Source organism: Callospermophilus lateralis, chromosome 10 (genome assembly GCF_048772815.1).
Source record: "Callospermophilus lateralis isolate mCalLat2 chromosome 10, mCalLat2.hap1, whole genome shotgun sequence".
NCBI classification, from domain to species: Eukaryota; Metazoa; Chordata; class Mammalia; order Rodentia; family Sciuridae; genus Callospermophilus; species Callospermophilus lateralis.
Genome location: NC_135314.1, coordinates 5,462,570 through 5,479,493, shown reverse-complemented (window position 1 = coordinate 5,479,493; position 16,924 = coordinate 5,462,570). Strand labels below are relative to the sequence as shown.

General features: G+C 43.0%; 1 protein-coding gene and 1 non-coding gene across 2 annotated transcripts in view; one reads left to right on the top strand and one right to left on the bottom strand.

Annotated features, from left to right (window-relative positions):
• Positions 1–16,924, top strand: part of Sh3bgr (SH3 domain binding glutamate rich protein) — a 52,478-nt gene that overhangs the window by 8,111 nt on the left and 27,443 nt on the right. Inside the window, exons 2-3 of the mRNA XM_076867898.1 lie at positions 711–896; positions 16,101–16,181. Coding sequence (XP_076724013.1) covers positions 711–896; positions 16,101–16,181 — 267 coding nt within the window. The remainder of the gene's footprint in view (positions 1–710; positions 897–16,100; positions 16,182–16,924) is intronic.
• On the bottom strand, positions 16,310–16,412 carry LOC143409026 (U6 spliceosomal RNA). Its single transcript, XR_013092545.1, has one exon. It is a non-coding gene; the product is annotated as a U6 spliceosomal RNA (small nuclear RNA).

Below are 16,924 nucleotides of genomic sequence, written 5' to 3'. Positions count from 1 at the left end.
TTTGCGCCACCTTTTCATGGGCTGGGAGAAACATACTCCAGCTTTTCTGTCCTGCCTTCTGCCCTCCAGCCAGCTCCACATGGGCTTTTCAATTTCTGGTATCATTTCTAATGTTACTTCCAGCTCAGTGTGACTCACACTCCTGTTTTCATAACTTTGAACGAAATGCACGTTAGTGTAGAATGTGTGATTTTGCATTTCATAGTAAATTATCTTTTTTTCCATTTTATTTTTTAAAAATAGCTTTATTTTATTCATTTATTTTTATGTGGTACTGAAGATTGAACCCAGGGCCTCACCAGTGCTAGGCAAGCGCTCTGCCACTGAGCCACCGAGCCCCCGTATTCTCTTTCCTCTTTTCCCATTCAGGTCTCTTCCTAGCTAATTTTTGTTTATGGTTTTGGCTATTTCAAGCTTTGAGTTATAAGTATTTTGAAATACAGCAAATGAGAGATATGAGAACACCTCTGTTCCGGTTAGGTTGATTAGACAATGACTTAAACATTGATGATATTAAAACCTCAATATTTAAACAGTCACCATGGATCCTTTATAATGCAGAGGTGTGATTTTTGGTTTTCCTCATTTCAATACTTTATAAAATGATTGGTGTTGTCTGGGTAGCTAGAGAAAGGATTTATTTTAGGTAAACATCATCAAAATATTTTTTAAAAAACAATTTAAAAATATTTTTCACTACTCTTGACCAGATTAGGAAGAAACAGCAAGAAGTGGTGGGCTTTTTGGAGGCGAATAAAATCGACTTTAAGGAATTAGACATAGCTGGAGACGAAGACAACAGGCGATGGATGAGAGAGAATGTTCCTGGGGAGAAAAAACCTCAGAATGGGATTCCTTTGCCTCCCCAGATCTTCAATGAAGAGCAGTATTGTGGGGTGAGTATTTGGATTTGTGGAAATCCTTCTTTGTGCGTGTTTATCAGAAATCATTCAATGGTCAACGGTCAATTCCCAATGGTCAATTCACCGTCTATTTCTACCAACCACTGCCTAGTGTCAGATCCACTGTGAACAATCCATATTTAAGACTGAGTTAGAAAATGGTAGAAACAATAGCATGCATGATGATTCAGAAGGTTTTTCGGGTTATTTTAGGTTCCTTATTTAATTTTGAAGAATTGAGGTCATTTTTTCAAACAGAATGTACATTTATTTTCTGAAGCTTTTAAAAATTTTATTTGTTCTTTTTAGATGTCCATGACAGTAGAGTGTGTTTTGATATATTATGCAAACATGGAGTGTAACTTACTCTAGGTAGGGTCCCATTCTTGTGGTTGCACATGATGTGGAGTTTCACTGGTCTTGTATTCATTTATGAACGTGGGAAAGTGATGTCCAATTCATTCTACTAAAATGTGCATTTAGTTAGAAGGAATTCTATCTTACTTTGATAAGTGTGCACTGCTGAGAGCCATAGCCAAGTAGGAATGATGCATGGCATTTTTGGTTGAAAGGTGACGCCAGCAAGCCATTGAGATGATATGATTATGTTAAGATCTGTATTCAATTGGATATTAGACCCCTGCTGTCTGCCTCAGCCTGCTACTTTGGAGCGCTAGCGGACTCCCGGAGAGTTCCCATTGGTTGGGGAAATGTGATAGGAGGGATTTCCGGAGGAGGGATTTTTCCGGTTGGTATAGTGTGGCCTGGGAGAACGCTGGGTGTGCGGTTCGGCATATTTCCCTGGAGCATGCGTGGCATTGGCGGGAGTTTCAGAAATAAAGTTTGTTCCTGCTTGAGTGACTCCTGATTTTGTGCCCAGCCAGACTGCGGCAGTGCACCCATATGCATTTTATAAAAGTTTCCACTTTTATAAAGATGGGATTTATAGAACTGCAACCTTACTGTAGGTAACAGAAAAATTTGTGTGAATATAGTTAGTTTAAAAACTGTTTGGAACATTTTGATTTTTAATAGCAATTTTATTTTATACATTAATAGTTTATTTCAGAAAATAAACTGTAATCAGAGTATACAGGTTGTGCTTAATAAATCGAATTATTGAAAAGGAACACTTAACAAATCAAAGGACTTTAGAATGTGAGGACTGGAAATTACCTCTAAGCCACCTCGGTCACTTCTTGGATGGGGACAAGGTCTGCCTAGTGGAGGAGGCTGTTCAGAGTGTGCTGCTTCTGGGAGCTGGAGCCAGGGTAGGCATCTGAACCCCTCTTCTCCTCATGCTGCATAGAGCTGCTGGTTCTTGGTGTAGGTTTTCTTTATCACGCTTTTCATCGAAACCACCTGTCATCAAGCGGGTGAGGGCCACATTCTGCCGCTGTCAGTTTCAGTAAGGGCAGTTTTGGTGGAACACATCCACAGGAATTCACTTGCCAATTGCCCACAGATGATTTCGCACCAGGACAGGTTTGCACAGCAGTGAGACAAGTGTTCATCGTCTGGCTTTTCACAGAAGGTCTTCACACCTCTGACTTGAAGCACAAATTGTTTGGTTTGTGGGGCTTATGTTAGTTTCCTGTAGCAAAGTGGCCCAAGGCTGGTGGCTTAGACAATAGAGATGTATTCCCTGCAGTTCTGGAGGCCAGGAGTTTGATCCAGATGTTGCTGCTGGTTGGTTCATTCTGCAAGTCTGCGGGACAGTCTGCCTCTGTCTCTCCCAGCTCCTGCCTTTGTGAGCAGTCCTTGTCCCTCCTTGGCTGGGGAGATGGGGCTCCCAGCCCTGCCTCCATCCTCACATCAAGTCTCCGTGAGGCCTCTGTGTCTTCAACAGCCTTCCTGTAGGGACAGCATCAGTGGAGTAGGACTTGCCCTTAATCGTGACTGATGACAACTGCAAACACGTGCGCACTTTCTGAGGTGCCGGTGGATGTGAATGTGTGGGGGATGCTGTTAGCCTGTGTGGGGCTGGATGGACTTATATACAGCTGAGCTCCTCGTCTTGTGGGCACAGGATGTTTTTAGACAGTCTTAATGTGCTCAGTGCACACTGAAGGGAATGTATGTCCAGTTCAACTTCCCTGTGGGTCTAACCTGGGGCTTCCCAGCTGCAGCACAATTCCTCCAGAGGAAGAGCCCATCTGTTCCACCTCACACCCCACCCTGCCTCTTCCTCACCTACATTTCTAGGATTGTTCCTCTTATTAGATAAGAAAGGGATAATGAGGGCTGTTTTTGGTGTGTGTGTGTGTGTGTGTGTGTGTGTGCGCGCGCGAGATAGTGGTAAACAATTTAGTTTTATTTTTTCTAAAGTAATTTCTTTTAATGATTGGAAAATCAGCACAGCACAGGCACATGCTGATAACTTAATATGGTTCAAAAGGGTCTCTAGTGAGAATGATTCCTCTGCCCTTTCTGACCATGTCACTCTAGCTGCCTTCCCCTGAGCCAGGTTGGCTCCGTAGGCTGCCATCAGCATGTCTCATGGTGCCCGTGTTCATGAAGTTCTGTGCCTGGTTTAATGCTCTGCTGCCATGTCTTGAAATTCTTAGCAAGGTTTGAACCCAGGGCCCTGAGTTTTCATTTTGTACAGGAAAATTCTCAGTGTGATCTTGCTTTGAGGCCCCAAATGTTGGCGATTTCTTGTTTGACTTTTCCAGAAATTTTCTGTGTATAGTTAACAGTTGTTGACTAGAGGTGTGATTCAGTGGTAGAGTGGTTGCCTAAAATGCTCAAGGCCCTGGATTCAATTCCCAGCACTGCAAAACAAACAAACAAACAAACAAACACCAATTGTCTATCACCTCAAAAAGGGGATATGCTATCTACACTCTGTTTTGTTCAGTTAATAACTGTACTTGGGGGTCACTGCAGAGCTGCACATGCTCCTTAGTTTTATGGCTGTAAGTTTTTCTTTATGCATGTCATAAATTTTTGGCTCAGCCCTCTAATGGAGAGCATTCGCGTTGTCTTCAGTCTTGTGCCGTTAAAAACACTTCTACAGGGCTGGGGCTGCGGCTCTGCGGTAGATGAAAAATTGGTTCTTGCTGCTTTGGTTCAGGTTTCATTCTTTTTTATATATATATATATATATATATATATATATATATATATATATTTTTTTTTTTTTTTTTTTTAGTTGTAATTGGACACAATACCTTTGTTTATTTATTTTTATGTGGTGCTGAGGATGGAACCCAGGGCCCCACATGTGCTAAGTGAGGGCTCCACCGCTGAGCCCCAGCCCCAGCCCGTCAGGTTTCATTCTTTATGGATGAAGTTGAACATCTTTTTTAATTTGTTTATCAGTTACTTGAGATTTTTCTGTGACTTTCCTGTATATATTTTTTGTCCTTTTTCTATTGCGCTATAGACTATGTGTACTAGTTTTTATAAGTTTCTTCATATATCAAGGAAAATAGCCCCTTGATTACCATAGATCTAGTGAACATTTCACTCACATTTCTTATTTATATTTTAAATAAGAAATTTTAAAGGGGCATTTTTTGTAATGCAGAACTTTTAAATGTTTCATATAGACAAATATATTATCATTTTTTTCTGTATGGGTTCCATACTTTAAATTTTGTTTAGAAAGCTTTATGTACTCTAAAATTACCAAATAAACATTTCATTTAAATTAGAAGAATTTGATGTTTTCTTCTAATACTTTCCCAGTGAAGCTAGGATTTAAAATTTCTTACTTTTGATTTTGAAATGTCCTTTAAGATTTTGACTCTTACATAGAGACATTATTGAAGCATACAACTTTCTGTCTATATTAACTACTAGGGTAAAAGTTCTGCAGTTATTCTGTGCTATAAAAATAAAATCTCAAAGACATCTCTTATCCCATTTTGCTGTGGTCTAGCATTTAAAAAGATTTAATTGTGAAGAAGAAAATTATCCCAAATAATGACTTCCATTTTTAAAATCTGTTTTCCTATTACTAATATGTATCCAGTGAGTTTGCAAATTATTTTATTCAACTTTCGTAGGTTCTTTTCAGTCCTGCCTCTGGGGAGGTCTCAGTAGCTGCTGTGATCTGCATCTGGAATGTCCCTGAGGAGCTGTGTGTTAAAGGCTTGCTCTCCAGCGTGGTGCTCTTGGGAGGTGGTAGGAACTTTAAGAGGTGGGGCCTAGTGAGGGGTCTTGAGGTCACTGGAGACACTTTGCAGGGGACAGTGGGACCCTAGCCCCTTCCTCTTCCTCTCTTTGGCTTCCTGGCCAGGAGGTGAGGGTTTTTTCCTCTGCACCACATTCCTGCCGTGATGTCTTACCTTGTCACAGACCCAAAGCAATGGGGCCAATTAGTCATGGACTAGAACCTCTAAAACTTTGCTCTTTTCTTTTCCAAGGTGGTCATTTCAGCTATTTTTGCTATAGTGATGGGAAACTAACTAACACAGTAGTTTTTCTTAAGAGAGACTTTTGTTAAGTTTGCTTTTCTGCAATATGTGGCTACTCTTAACAAAGTTAACTAATGAAGCAGAGGGCTCTGGTTTCAGAAAGTAAGTGAAAGTGATTATTTGTATTATTGGTTCACATTTTAAAAGGAGACTCAGAAGTTTCGAAGGCTATGTCAGGTTTCAAATGGCATAAATCTGGAGAGTCCGTTGATGGGTCCTTCCACATGATTGGAGTAGATACCATAAGAATAACTACTATAAGTTGTATCTCTGATTCCTGAGGATTCTTTGTCAGTCATGTGCCATGGCTGATGGTGCATCAGAGGAAGGAGACTCAGGGACAAGTGGTGGATTTCTCTGTCCCAGGGACATGTGGGGACTGGATGTCAGGGAGAATCCTGAATATCATTGTGCCCTGCGTTTGAACTCCTGCTCCTCTCAGCAGAACAGATGAGGATATTTATTATCTGGGAGCTGAGGCAGACAACTGTTGTAGAAGGGGGACAGGAGGAGTTAAGCAGGCACCGTCAGGGGCAGGTCACCTTGCAGGGAGGACTGCTGTAAGTAGCAGATGTGTGTCACAATCCGCACCCTTAGTCCAGGAAAGGGCTGGTATGCCTCCCTGGCTCCAAGGCAGCCGTTGAGCTGAGAGGGGAGCATCACTGTGCATCAGGGACGTAAGGAGGACAGAAAGCATGTCCAATTAGGGTGGGGAGAGGGCTGCTCAGCATACAATTGTTACTGAACAAATGATTTTATGTTCTTAAGAATTTATTTTGAAATTTACCATCTATGATAAAAACATGTAGTTTGAAGAAAAATGAGACAGCCTGGTGTGGTGGTGCATGTCTGTAATCCCAGTGGCTCTGGAGGCTGAGGCAGGAGGATTGTGAGTTCAAAGCCAGTCTCAGCAAAAGCAAGGTGCTGGGCTGGGGTTGTGGTTCAAGTGGTAGAGCACTTGCCTAGCATGGGTGAGGCACTGGGTTCGATCCTCAGCCCACATAAAAATAAAATAAAGATATTGTGTCAAGCAACTTAACAAGACCCTGTCTCTAAATAAAATACAAAATAAGGCTGGGGATGTGGCTCAGTGGTTAAGTGCCCCTGAATTCAATTCCCGGTACCAAGAAACAGACAAAAAACAAAAAAACACATTACTCAGTTGAAATGTGATGTCATCAAAAATGTAGAGGCCCACTGAATTCCCTAGGCCCCTGGCGTTCCCCTCCCTCTGCAGATGTGGCCACTCGAGGGACTGTGTGTCTGCCTTCCCTTCCTTTCCTCTGTCTCCCAGGTGTGCACACCTAAAGGATGTATTATTTAGTTTTGAATTTTATACACACACACACACTCATACTCTGGGTGTTCTTTGGCCATTTTCTTTCCCCCACATACTTTAAAGTGCCTCTGTGTTTCTTAGTGGTTGGTTTCTTCGTTGTCTCTGCTCTGGAGAGGCTCCTGGTGTGCTTTCTAGCTTTTGGCTGTTACACCTGTTACACAAGCCTGTTCTACAGTGCTGCTGGTGACGTGTTTCTCTTGGTCCTTTAGTAGGAGTGTGTCCTCTGGGTCGTTGCTACCGCATGCTTGGCCTTGATAGATGGTTTCAGGTGTTTTCTTAGCTGGATCTGCCAGATGTGCCAGACGCACTCCCACCAGCAGTGGGTCAGAGTCACAGCACTTCATGCCTTCGCCACGGGTAGCACTGTCCAGCTTTGACATTGTTGGAAACCTGGTTGGTGTGGAGTGGCTTTGATTTCCTTGGTTACTAAGGAGTGAGCAGCCATGTGTCTTATTCCATGTCCCCTTCTGTGTAGCTTTGGTATGTTTTGACTTTCGCTTGCCACGGGCAGAGCTTCTCTGTGCAGCGTGTCTCCTGTTGCCTGTGTGCTGCACACGTCTTCTCTTTGCTCACGGCTCGCCTTTTGACTCTTTTCTAACTTGAAACCAAAATTATGTTCTCCTGGACTGTTTTCTAAATTTTGATAATTTTTGGTTTTATATTTACTTCTTCAGTGGACTTAAAATTAGTATTCTTTGTGAGTGGCATGAAGTAGAAATGTAACCGCAATTTTAAATCTGGATGACCATTTGTCTCATCCACATTTTTTTTTTTCTGTGCTGGGGAAGGAACCCAGGTCCTCTGCATGCTAGGGAAGACCCTATTACTGAGCTCTACCCCATCCTTCCCATTTCCACATTTATTAAACAATGCATCCTGGTGCTGGGAATATAGCTCAGTTGGTAAAGTGCTTGCTTTGCATGCACAAGGCCCTGGGTTCAATCCCCACCACCACCAGCAAAAAAAAGAAAAAAAAAAAAAAAAGAAAAGAAAAAAACCCACAATCCATCTATTTTTATGTATTTGCAATACTAACTTTGTCATAATCATTTTCATATTGCATATTGCCTATTCCTGAACATTATGTCTGTTTATGCTCTAATGCAATCTGTCTTGATGATCATAAATTTAAATGAGACTTGCCACCCAATTCTTCTGCCTGTCTTTGTTATTCTTAGCTCTTTGCCTTGTCATTTTAGATTATCTTGTTTGGTTCCTGCTGGAATTTTGATTGAAAAAGTATTGAATCTATACTTCAGAAGATCAATTTGAGAAGAATTGGTATTTAGGATACTTACAGACATATCCAATCCAAGGGCATGTCTATGTAGCATCACTTATTTATATCTTCTGTAATGTTGACATTTTCTCATTTTTTTTGAGGCACTTCACATTTTTTATGCCATCTCTTTTTTTTTTCAAATTACATTTTATTCCTGATTGTTGCTATATAAAAACAACATTTCAGTGAGGAGTGGTGGCACATGCCTGTAATCCCAGTGGCCGGGGAAGCTGAGACAGGAGGATTGCGAGTTCAAAGCCAGCCTCAGCAACTTAGCGAGGCCCTAAGCAACCCAGGGAGACCCTGTCTCTAGATAAAATACAAAACAGTGGCTCAGTGGTTGAATGCCCCAGGGTTCCATCTCCAGTACAAAAAAAAATTCATATTAATATTTCTATCCAGCAACCTTGCTAAACTCTTAGCTGCAATAATTCATCTGTAGATTAGTAAATACATATGTAAATAAATAAGTATATATATTATTTAAGGGCAATTTTGTTTATCTCTTTACAATTATTCCCTTCATTTCTTGGCCTACTATACTAAAGAGGGGTTTTAAAAATAATATTGAACAGAAATGATCATAATAGGACTTGTTTTTCATTTTGAAGAATGTTTTCAGTATTTCCCCATTAGGTATGATTGTTTTTTATAAAGTTTTGTATAGCTTGCCTTTATCAGATTACTTCCCTAGTGTGTTAGTCACCGTTTTATTACTGTAACAGAATACCTGAGATAATAAGCTTAAAAAGTATTTTGGTTCCGAGTTTCAGAGGTTTCAGTCCATGGCCAGTTGGCCCTGTTGCTTTTGGACCACCAGCAAAGCATCATATCATGGCAGGGAGTGCCGGTGGAGTGAACTGCTTACGTCATGGCCATGATGGGCAAGAGCCGTAGAAGAGGGGCTGGGTCACACTCTCCCCGTCAAGGGCACACCCCTAATGACTGGAAGACCTCCCTCTGGGTCCCACCTCTTAAAATTCCTACCACTTCTGGATAGTGCTGAGCTGGGGCCTAAGCCTTTACCTCCTGGTGTTTGGGGCACATTTAAGATCTAAACACTGCACTTAGTTTACTAAAACATCAACACCTACTGAGAATAGATATTCAGTCTTACTGATAGTTTTTTCTTTGTATCTAAATAGTTTATCCTTTATAATCTATAAATGGAATGAACTATACCCGTGGATTTCTGGTGTTAAATCGTTTTGTTTCTGATGAAACTCGGCTTGGTTGTAATGTGCTGACTTTCTGCATGTGGCAGGTTTGGGCTAGTAATCTAGCTCGGTTTCTTTGTCTCCGTGTTTGAAGGGAATCGTGTGCAGTCATAGTCTTTCTGATTCTGGTGTCCGGAGGAATAGGCTGGCCTCCTAACTCAGCTGGGGAATGCTGCTTCTTTTTTAATCTTGGTGGCCAGTCACTGATTTATTGATTTATTGCTTCTGTGCTCTAACTCCAAGTGTTGATCCCTCCCCTGTCATGGTGGAGCAGGATCCTCGGTGGTGTCCTCCTTTACTGTGAGCGCAGGGCCAAGCTTTGTCTTAGAGGGTGCTGGAGGGACACTGTGGGGCCAAGGTGCCCACCCAGCTCCTGGTGCCCACCCACCCATATGGTCTGCTGCTGCTACCGCTAACACAGTGACAGCAGTGTTGTGTGTGAATGTGGGTGTGTGTGTGTCTGAGTGTGTATGTGTGTGAAATGCCCTGTGCTACTCCTCCTATCATGCGATGACAACAGTGTTGTGTGTGTGTGTGTGTGTGTGTGTGTGTGTGGTGTGAGTATGGGCATAAGTGTATGAGTGTGTGGATGTATGTGATCGTGAGTGTGAGTGTAATTGTGAACATGTGAGTGTAGGTGTGTGAATAGATATGAGTGTGTGGTCTGTATCAATGAGTATGCATGTGTGAAGCGTGTGAGTGTGTGTGGGTGTGTGCAAGGGTAAGGGAGTGTGTGTGAGCGTGTCTCACACACTCCCCACCTGCTGGCTCTGGCTCCCTCCCCTCCCCCTCCCTGGTTGGCTCTGGGAAGGTGGGGCCTGCCCTTTGGGTGGTGAGCTCTGCTTATACTCTTGAATGGCTGCCATCCTTCCTTTTGTGCCAGCTCAGCAACGTATTTGTACTTTTCCCCTAAATCTGGCTTAAAAAAAGTTGTTTTCTTGAGACAGTGTTCGGGGCATCTGGTCTTCCATGTTAGCAGAACCGGAAGTCAAAGCCCTTTTACACTCAGGGTTTCCTGGTGGGCCAGCATCAAGTCAGAAGACAATACCACTTGTTCTTCATCCCCACAAAATTCTGAAGAAGTTGCATGGCCCTAAATTGAAGCAAAAGACAGTTCACTCAACCATGAGAAGACCTTACTTAGCTGCAAGCTAGAGAAGTTGTCAGATCTTCTATCTGTGGAATTTTTGGAAAATGGTATCTATTTCTTTTTCACATTTCCTTAGTACTAGTGCATTGTCTCATGTAATCTTTCCCTAAAAAAATAGAAGTGGGGTTGGGGTTGTGGCTCAGCGATAGAGCGTTCACCTGGCACCTGCAAGGTCCTAGGTTCGATCCTCAGCACCACATATAAATAAATAAATAAAATAAAGGTATGAAAAATAGGAAGTACATTTTCTTTTATATAGAAAATGAAAGCTCAAAGTATGGTTTGTTGTAGTAGCTGTGGGAAAAATGTTAACCGCTTTTCCTTTGCTGTGGTTCAAACAGCCAGTAAGAGCAGCCAGCCTTCCTTCCAATACCAGTGGGCAGACACAGGGATAGGACCAGTCTCTATACAGAAGGAATGGAGGAAAGAAATTAATTTTAAACAAAGCTAAATATTTTATTAATAAATACATTTCTTAAAAGGTAGCATCTTTGTCCTATGATCTGGGGTTAACATAGGTACCAATTTAAAAAACAGAATTTTTCTACAGGGTAATGATAGGTGTTACTGCAACAAGTTACCAAACGAAATTCTTTTTTATGTAAAAAAAAAAACCCCTAGCAACCAGAAATAAATTTTGAAAGTTGAATTTTCTATAATTACGGATATCTTAAAATAATTGAGTGACACTTCATTATAGAACACAACTCATACTATTGTTGGAATTTCAATATATTCCTGAAGAAATGGTTAAAAGAATATTTAGTATGTTAAAATGGGAACAGGGCTTACAATTCTGATTTACTGCTAAAAAGGGCAACTTCTATTTAAAACTATACTCAGTGATGGAATATACCTCAAAAACAAACATTTGGTCTGACTGTCTTTAATACTGGTGAAGAGTCTAATGATTGTTGCCAATGAAAATTATTTTCATCCAATGTGCAAAAGAAGTAAAGCTGTCGTGTTCCTCATGACAAAAATACTCAGGGTCACTCCAGGGGAGTGGGCTGCACAAAGTAACCACACAAGAGACAGAGAAACTTTTTTCTTTGGGTCCTGTGACGGCTCCTCTGACCTTAAGGATCCAAAGAAAAAGAGAGCAAGAGAGCACTTGCTGACCCCTTTTACTGAGGAGAAGCCACTCAAATGAGGCAAGTGGTCAGGGTTCAGGGGGCAGAGTCTAGCTTCATGATGTCCACTGTCAGCAGGTTGACTGACATCTAGGAAGGCCACACCCAAAGGCAGAGCAAGAGAAGGGGACACACAAAGGGCGTTTCCATGCAACATTCTATCCCAAACAGGGCAAGGGGGTAATATCACAAAGGAACAGGTGAGTGTAGCTCGATCCATGGGGTTGCAGGAAGGCGCGCCTATGCATAAAGGAAAACACATTCCGCTACCTCGAGGATGGGGCAGTCAATGTCTAGGTCACTACTAAAGTGACTGACAGAGCCTCTTCTGATCACGGGAAGGAGAATGCCAGTCATTCAGCGAGACTGCCTCCCATATACAGCTGTTTGCTTTTACTTGAAATACTTGATCTCTCTCTCTCTCTCTCTCTCTCTCTTTTTTTGGTATTGGGGATTGAACACAGGGGCACTGAGCCACATCCGCAGCCCTTTTTAAAAAAATATTTTATTTAGAGTCAGAATCTCACTGAGTTGCTTTGGGCCTTGCTAAATTGCTGAGGCTGGCTTTGAACTCGCAATCCTCCTGTCTCAGCCTCCTGAGCTGCTGGGAATACAGGTGTGCGCCACCATGCCCGGCACATCTGCTTTAGAGATGAGTCTCGGAGAGCCCAAAAGCCTGATGACATTGTTTATCTGCATAAATGCATCTGAAGAAGCGTTTCTATTCATGCCCTAATTCTGAGTCTAAACACGAATCCAATTTCAAAATCAATCAAGGGTTTTTTAGATCCAGAAAGTCTTAGAATTGTTGCACATGTGAGAATTGTGTCTCTGAGAGCCTTTTCTACCCTGCTTCTCTCTGGTCCACTCCACAGGTCCCTGCTGGGGCACAGTAGCAGTGCCCCAAGTAAGGGGGACCTAGCATCTCAGCCCCTAGACCTCCCGCATCCTGGTGGGTGTGCTCGCCTTTGGTATGTGACTGCAGCTTTCAGGGTAGACACAGGGGCCGCCAGCATGGACAGAGACCTCACAGTAGTGACAACAGTGGTTTCCAGAGGCTGGGAGGGGTGGGGGAGGTGTGGAGAAGGAGGATCATGGGTACAGGGGTGAGTTGGTCAGAAGGAATAATTTCCCGTGTTCCATAGCCAGTAGGGTAAGTACGGTTGACAGCTTAATGGCATTTTCCTTCCCTCTCTTCCCTTTTCTGTTCCCTTATTTCCCTTTTCTTTTTGATGGGGTTTTGCCATGTTGCCCATGCTGCCTTTAAACTCCTGGGCTCAAGCGATCCCCCTGTCTCAGCCTCTGAATAGCTGGGACTAGAGGCGATTGCCACTGTGCTAGTTAATGGTAGTGAGGATGTTCCCAACCAAGAAATGATGACTGTTTGAGGTGACAGATATACCAGTTATCCTGATCTGAGCATTACACGTTGTTTATATGTAATTGAAATGTCCCACTGGAACCCATAAATATGTACAATTTTTATCTGTCAGTTAAAAGTAATGTTTCCAGGCACTGGGGATTGAACCCAGGGATGCTGAACTGCTGAGCTAGATTTCCAGTTCTCTTGGTTTTTTATTTTGAGACAGGGTCTTATTGAGTTGCTCAGGTTGGCCTCAAACTTGCCATCCTCTTGCCTCAGCCTCCTGATTAGCTGAGATTCCAGTAGTGTGCCACCATGCCTGGCTTTAAAAAAAAGAGGAGAGAAAAAATGTACAAAGAAACACCTCAGTGAGGAAATTATGATTTGTTGACAAAACTATGAAAACTAGTGACGTAAAACATTGACAAGTCAAATATAACTTTGATACCATTCTGCATTTCCCAGTTGTGCCGTGTTCTTGATCGACCACCCACCAATGTTTTCTGTATCTATGGGCAGTGCTTTTATTCAGTTATTAAAACAGTTTTGATGACAGTCACATGAAATCAATTTCCTCAGCAATTACTTGGCACAGCGTGCTGGCCAGCATGGTGAGTGCAGAGGAGTTAAAAACAGAACAGCGAGCCGGGCACCGTGGTGCAGGCCTGTAATCCCAGCAGCTCCGGAGGCTGAGGCAGGAGGATCACAAGTTCAAAGCCAGCCTTGGCAATGGCGTTGAGCAACTCAGCGCTCCTTCCCCTTGTTCTAGTGACGGGCTCTTTCTGACTGCTGCTCTGCCTGGGGTTGTCCCTGGATGGCCCTGGGAACTTGCTTCTTTTCACTGAGCTTGTGGTCCCTGTGCTGTTTGGGTCAGAAGCCTTGGCAAGTGCTTCAGTGCGGGGGCCACACAGGGCTTTTCCCTCTGGACCTCTTGTCTGGTCCTGGGGCATGAGCATGGATGGCATGGAAACCACTGTGGCTTCTTCCATGCTTCCTTCCGTCTTGAGATGCTGATCAGTGGTGTCTGGGGACATGCACCACTGTCAGGTGGGCTGTCAGGTGTTCGTCCAGTGGGCTCTGGCACATTTCACAATCAGATGGCCTGTCCTCCCTGTGGAGTTTTTAAGCTTCTTCAACCTGCCTTCATCAGGAGATATCTTCCCATTTGCTCCTGAGGGTGACCAGAAAGCCAGACTGCACCTTCGGTCACTGGCTGCTATCAGGCACCTCACGTCTGCTCATCACAAGTGTCAGGGCTTGAGGGTCTGCACCCTGGGCCTGCTCATTTCAGGGCACCTTGGATTCTACGTCCTGCCTGTATCAGTGTACTTTTCTAAATCTCTTGCTTCCCAGCTCACTCTCTCTCTCTCTCTCTCTCTCTTTTTTTTTTTTTTTGGTATCAGGGATTGAACCCAGGGGTGCTGAGTTACTGATCCACATCCATTTTATATTTTATTTTGAGACAGGGTCTTTCTAAATTGCTTAGGGCCTCACTAAGTAGCTCAGACTTGTGATCCTCCTGCCTTAGCCTCCCAAGCTGCTAGGATTATAGGTGTGCACCACCATGCCTGGCTTTCCCCAGCTCTTTCAAATCACTTCCTGCCTCCTGAGCTTTGTCCCAGGACAATTTTGGTCCCCCTGGCTCTGGCGTATAGATGTCTGTGTACTCTGTCATCCTGATGTCTGGTTTCTTCCACTCTTCATCCTGGGTATCCGCAGCACCTCCAAGGGGGTGATGCATTTTGAGACAATGCTTTCTTATTGGTTGACCATCAGCACTAGACACATCATACTTCTGAGAAGAGAGTTTATTAAAAGAAAAAAACTCTGGATACAAAGAATTGAGAAGAGAGTTTATTTAAAAAACTTCTGGATACCAAGAATCTCCCCAGATAGGACAGATGATGACATCATTAATTAGTGGCTTTTTAGGCCTTGGTGTATACATGTCACTTAGGACCTCTTGGGATATACCAGGATGGAGAACATCTGTTTCCTCTTCTGAAACCCTGTCTGCCCCTCGCCTCACGGGAAGCGCTGTACATAGGCGCTGCTGAGGGTGAGAACACGTGCTCTGAACTCCATGTCATCAGCCACAACTGCAACAGCACAAAATTCTCCTTGCAGGCGTTCAGCTGTTAGTGTTTTCAGAAACAGAGTTCCACGATTACTGTCATTGTAGTTCGTGGTTCCAGACATATCAATGACAATTACATGGACAGCTAAGGCTCCTACCTTAATGCCTCAAACACCCAAATCTTCAGGTCAGAGTAACTGTAGTTGGTACATAAGCCCTGCCTCGGGCCACAGTTCCAGCCAGTGCACTCACCAGCACGCAGGTTGGGGCTTGGTGGGTGGGGCTGGAGGCCACTACGATACTCTATTCCCTTCAACCAAGAATGGAGGCAGTTCCCAAAAGTGCATTCAGTATAAAAGAATTGAGTGAGAGTGACAGCGCTTTGGAAGAGATGAATACACAGGAATATGTAACAGTTTCTTCCCTCTAACCGTGGTGGGGATTTGGCTGTAAGCTTCCTGACACACCGTAAGAGTGGGGTAGGCAAAGCTGTAGCCGAGCTGGTTGAGCCCTGTCCTGTTGGGACTTTGAGTCCTTCTGCCATGCTGCTGAGATGGCATCTCGGCCCTGATGACAAAGATGGTAGAACTAAAGCAGTCTGGAGGGTATCTTTTATGTTTTAATCACTGAAAACCTCCTCTGAGCTACTGACAATCCCATTGCTGGAGAGTAGGTGCAGGGCTGGGCCTGCGCCAAGGACTGACCCTGCTGGGGCCTGGGTGGGTGCAGCTTCACAAGCATCAGATTTCAGTCTGGGGCCAAGGGTTGGGTCTGGGCTCTCAGAGCCCCATGGTAGCAGGAGGAAAATCCTGTGTGGTCTGTCGAGACTGATTGGGGTCCAAAGCTACAAGTAAGTGAGAACTAAACCAGTTAAAGATGTAAGACTTTTGGAAAAGCCACTTACTGTATGTACTTGAATCCTGCCAGCAATTCCTGAGCATACAGTTGTGTATGTGAGTGTGTGTGTGTGTGTGTGTGTGTGTGTGTGTGTGAATTTTCACTGTGCTATATTGGCACATCTGTGTGAAAGCAGATGTAAAGTTTATGCTTAAATTTCTTAACTTTTGGGCTTAGTCATCTTTGACAAAGCAATCTGGGATAACCTTATATTTTAGTTTCTAACTAACGATAATAAATTAAAAGGACACATTTATGTCAATATATTGGCTCACAGTGTACAGTGGGTTTAAACATTTCCTTTCTTTGTTTCCAGGATTTTGACTCCTTCTTCTCTGCAAAAGAAGAGAATATTATCTATTCCTTCCTTGGCTTGGCTCCCCCTCCGGGCTCAAAGGTAAGCTTGGTCCCCTATTGGGGCTCAGTGCAGGGTATGATAAAGGAAGACAGAAATCGGCAAACAACACCGGTTAGTAAATGGTGATCTTCAAATTACAAAATCACAAAAGTTTTCCAAATTTTGTGAAATTTATGAAATGCTTCATGAATTTGCCTGTCAGCCTCCTACGGAGACCATGCTAGTCTTTTCTATATTGTTTCTGTTTGGGTATATGTGTTGCCAAAGCAAGAGCTAACATGATTGTAGCATACCATATTCTGAGAGATTCTTTCCCTTAGTGATAATGCAGAATATTTGCTAAAATGAAGTTATGCTTTTTATATTTTTGATGTTCTCACCATTTTATAGTAAATTTTATAAAACTTAAGAAACTTAAGAAATGTTAGGGCTGAGGATACAGTTCAGTGCTAGAGAGCATACCGGGCATTTGTGAGGCCCTGGGTTTGATCCAGCACTGCAAAACCAAAACCAAAACCAAAAAACAAAAAATAATCTTAAGTGTATTCATAAAATATGTGAAACTAAGAATTCATAGCTTGTGTTTATGAAATTATTTTGTCATGAATTTGCTTCTCATATAGCTTATGTTAATTTCATAATAATAGATGCCCTTAGGTTAATCATTTCTACTTAAAATGCTCTGAACTTGGGCTGGGGATGTGGCTCAAGTGGTAGTGTGCTCGCCTGGCATGTGTGCGGCCTGGGTTTGATCCTCAGCACCACATACAAACAAAGATGTT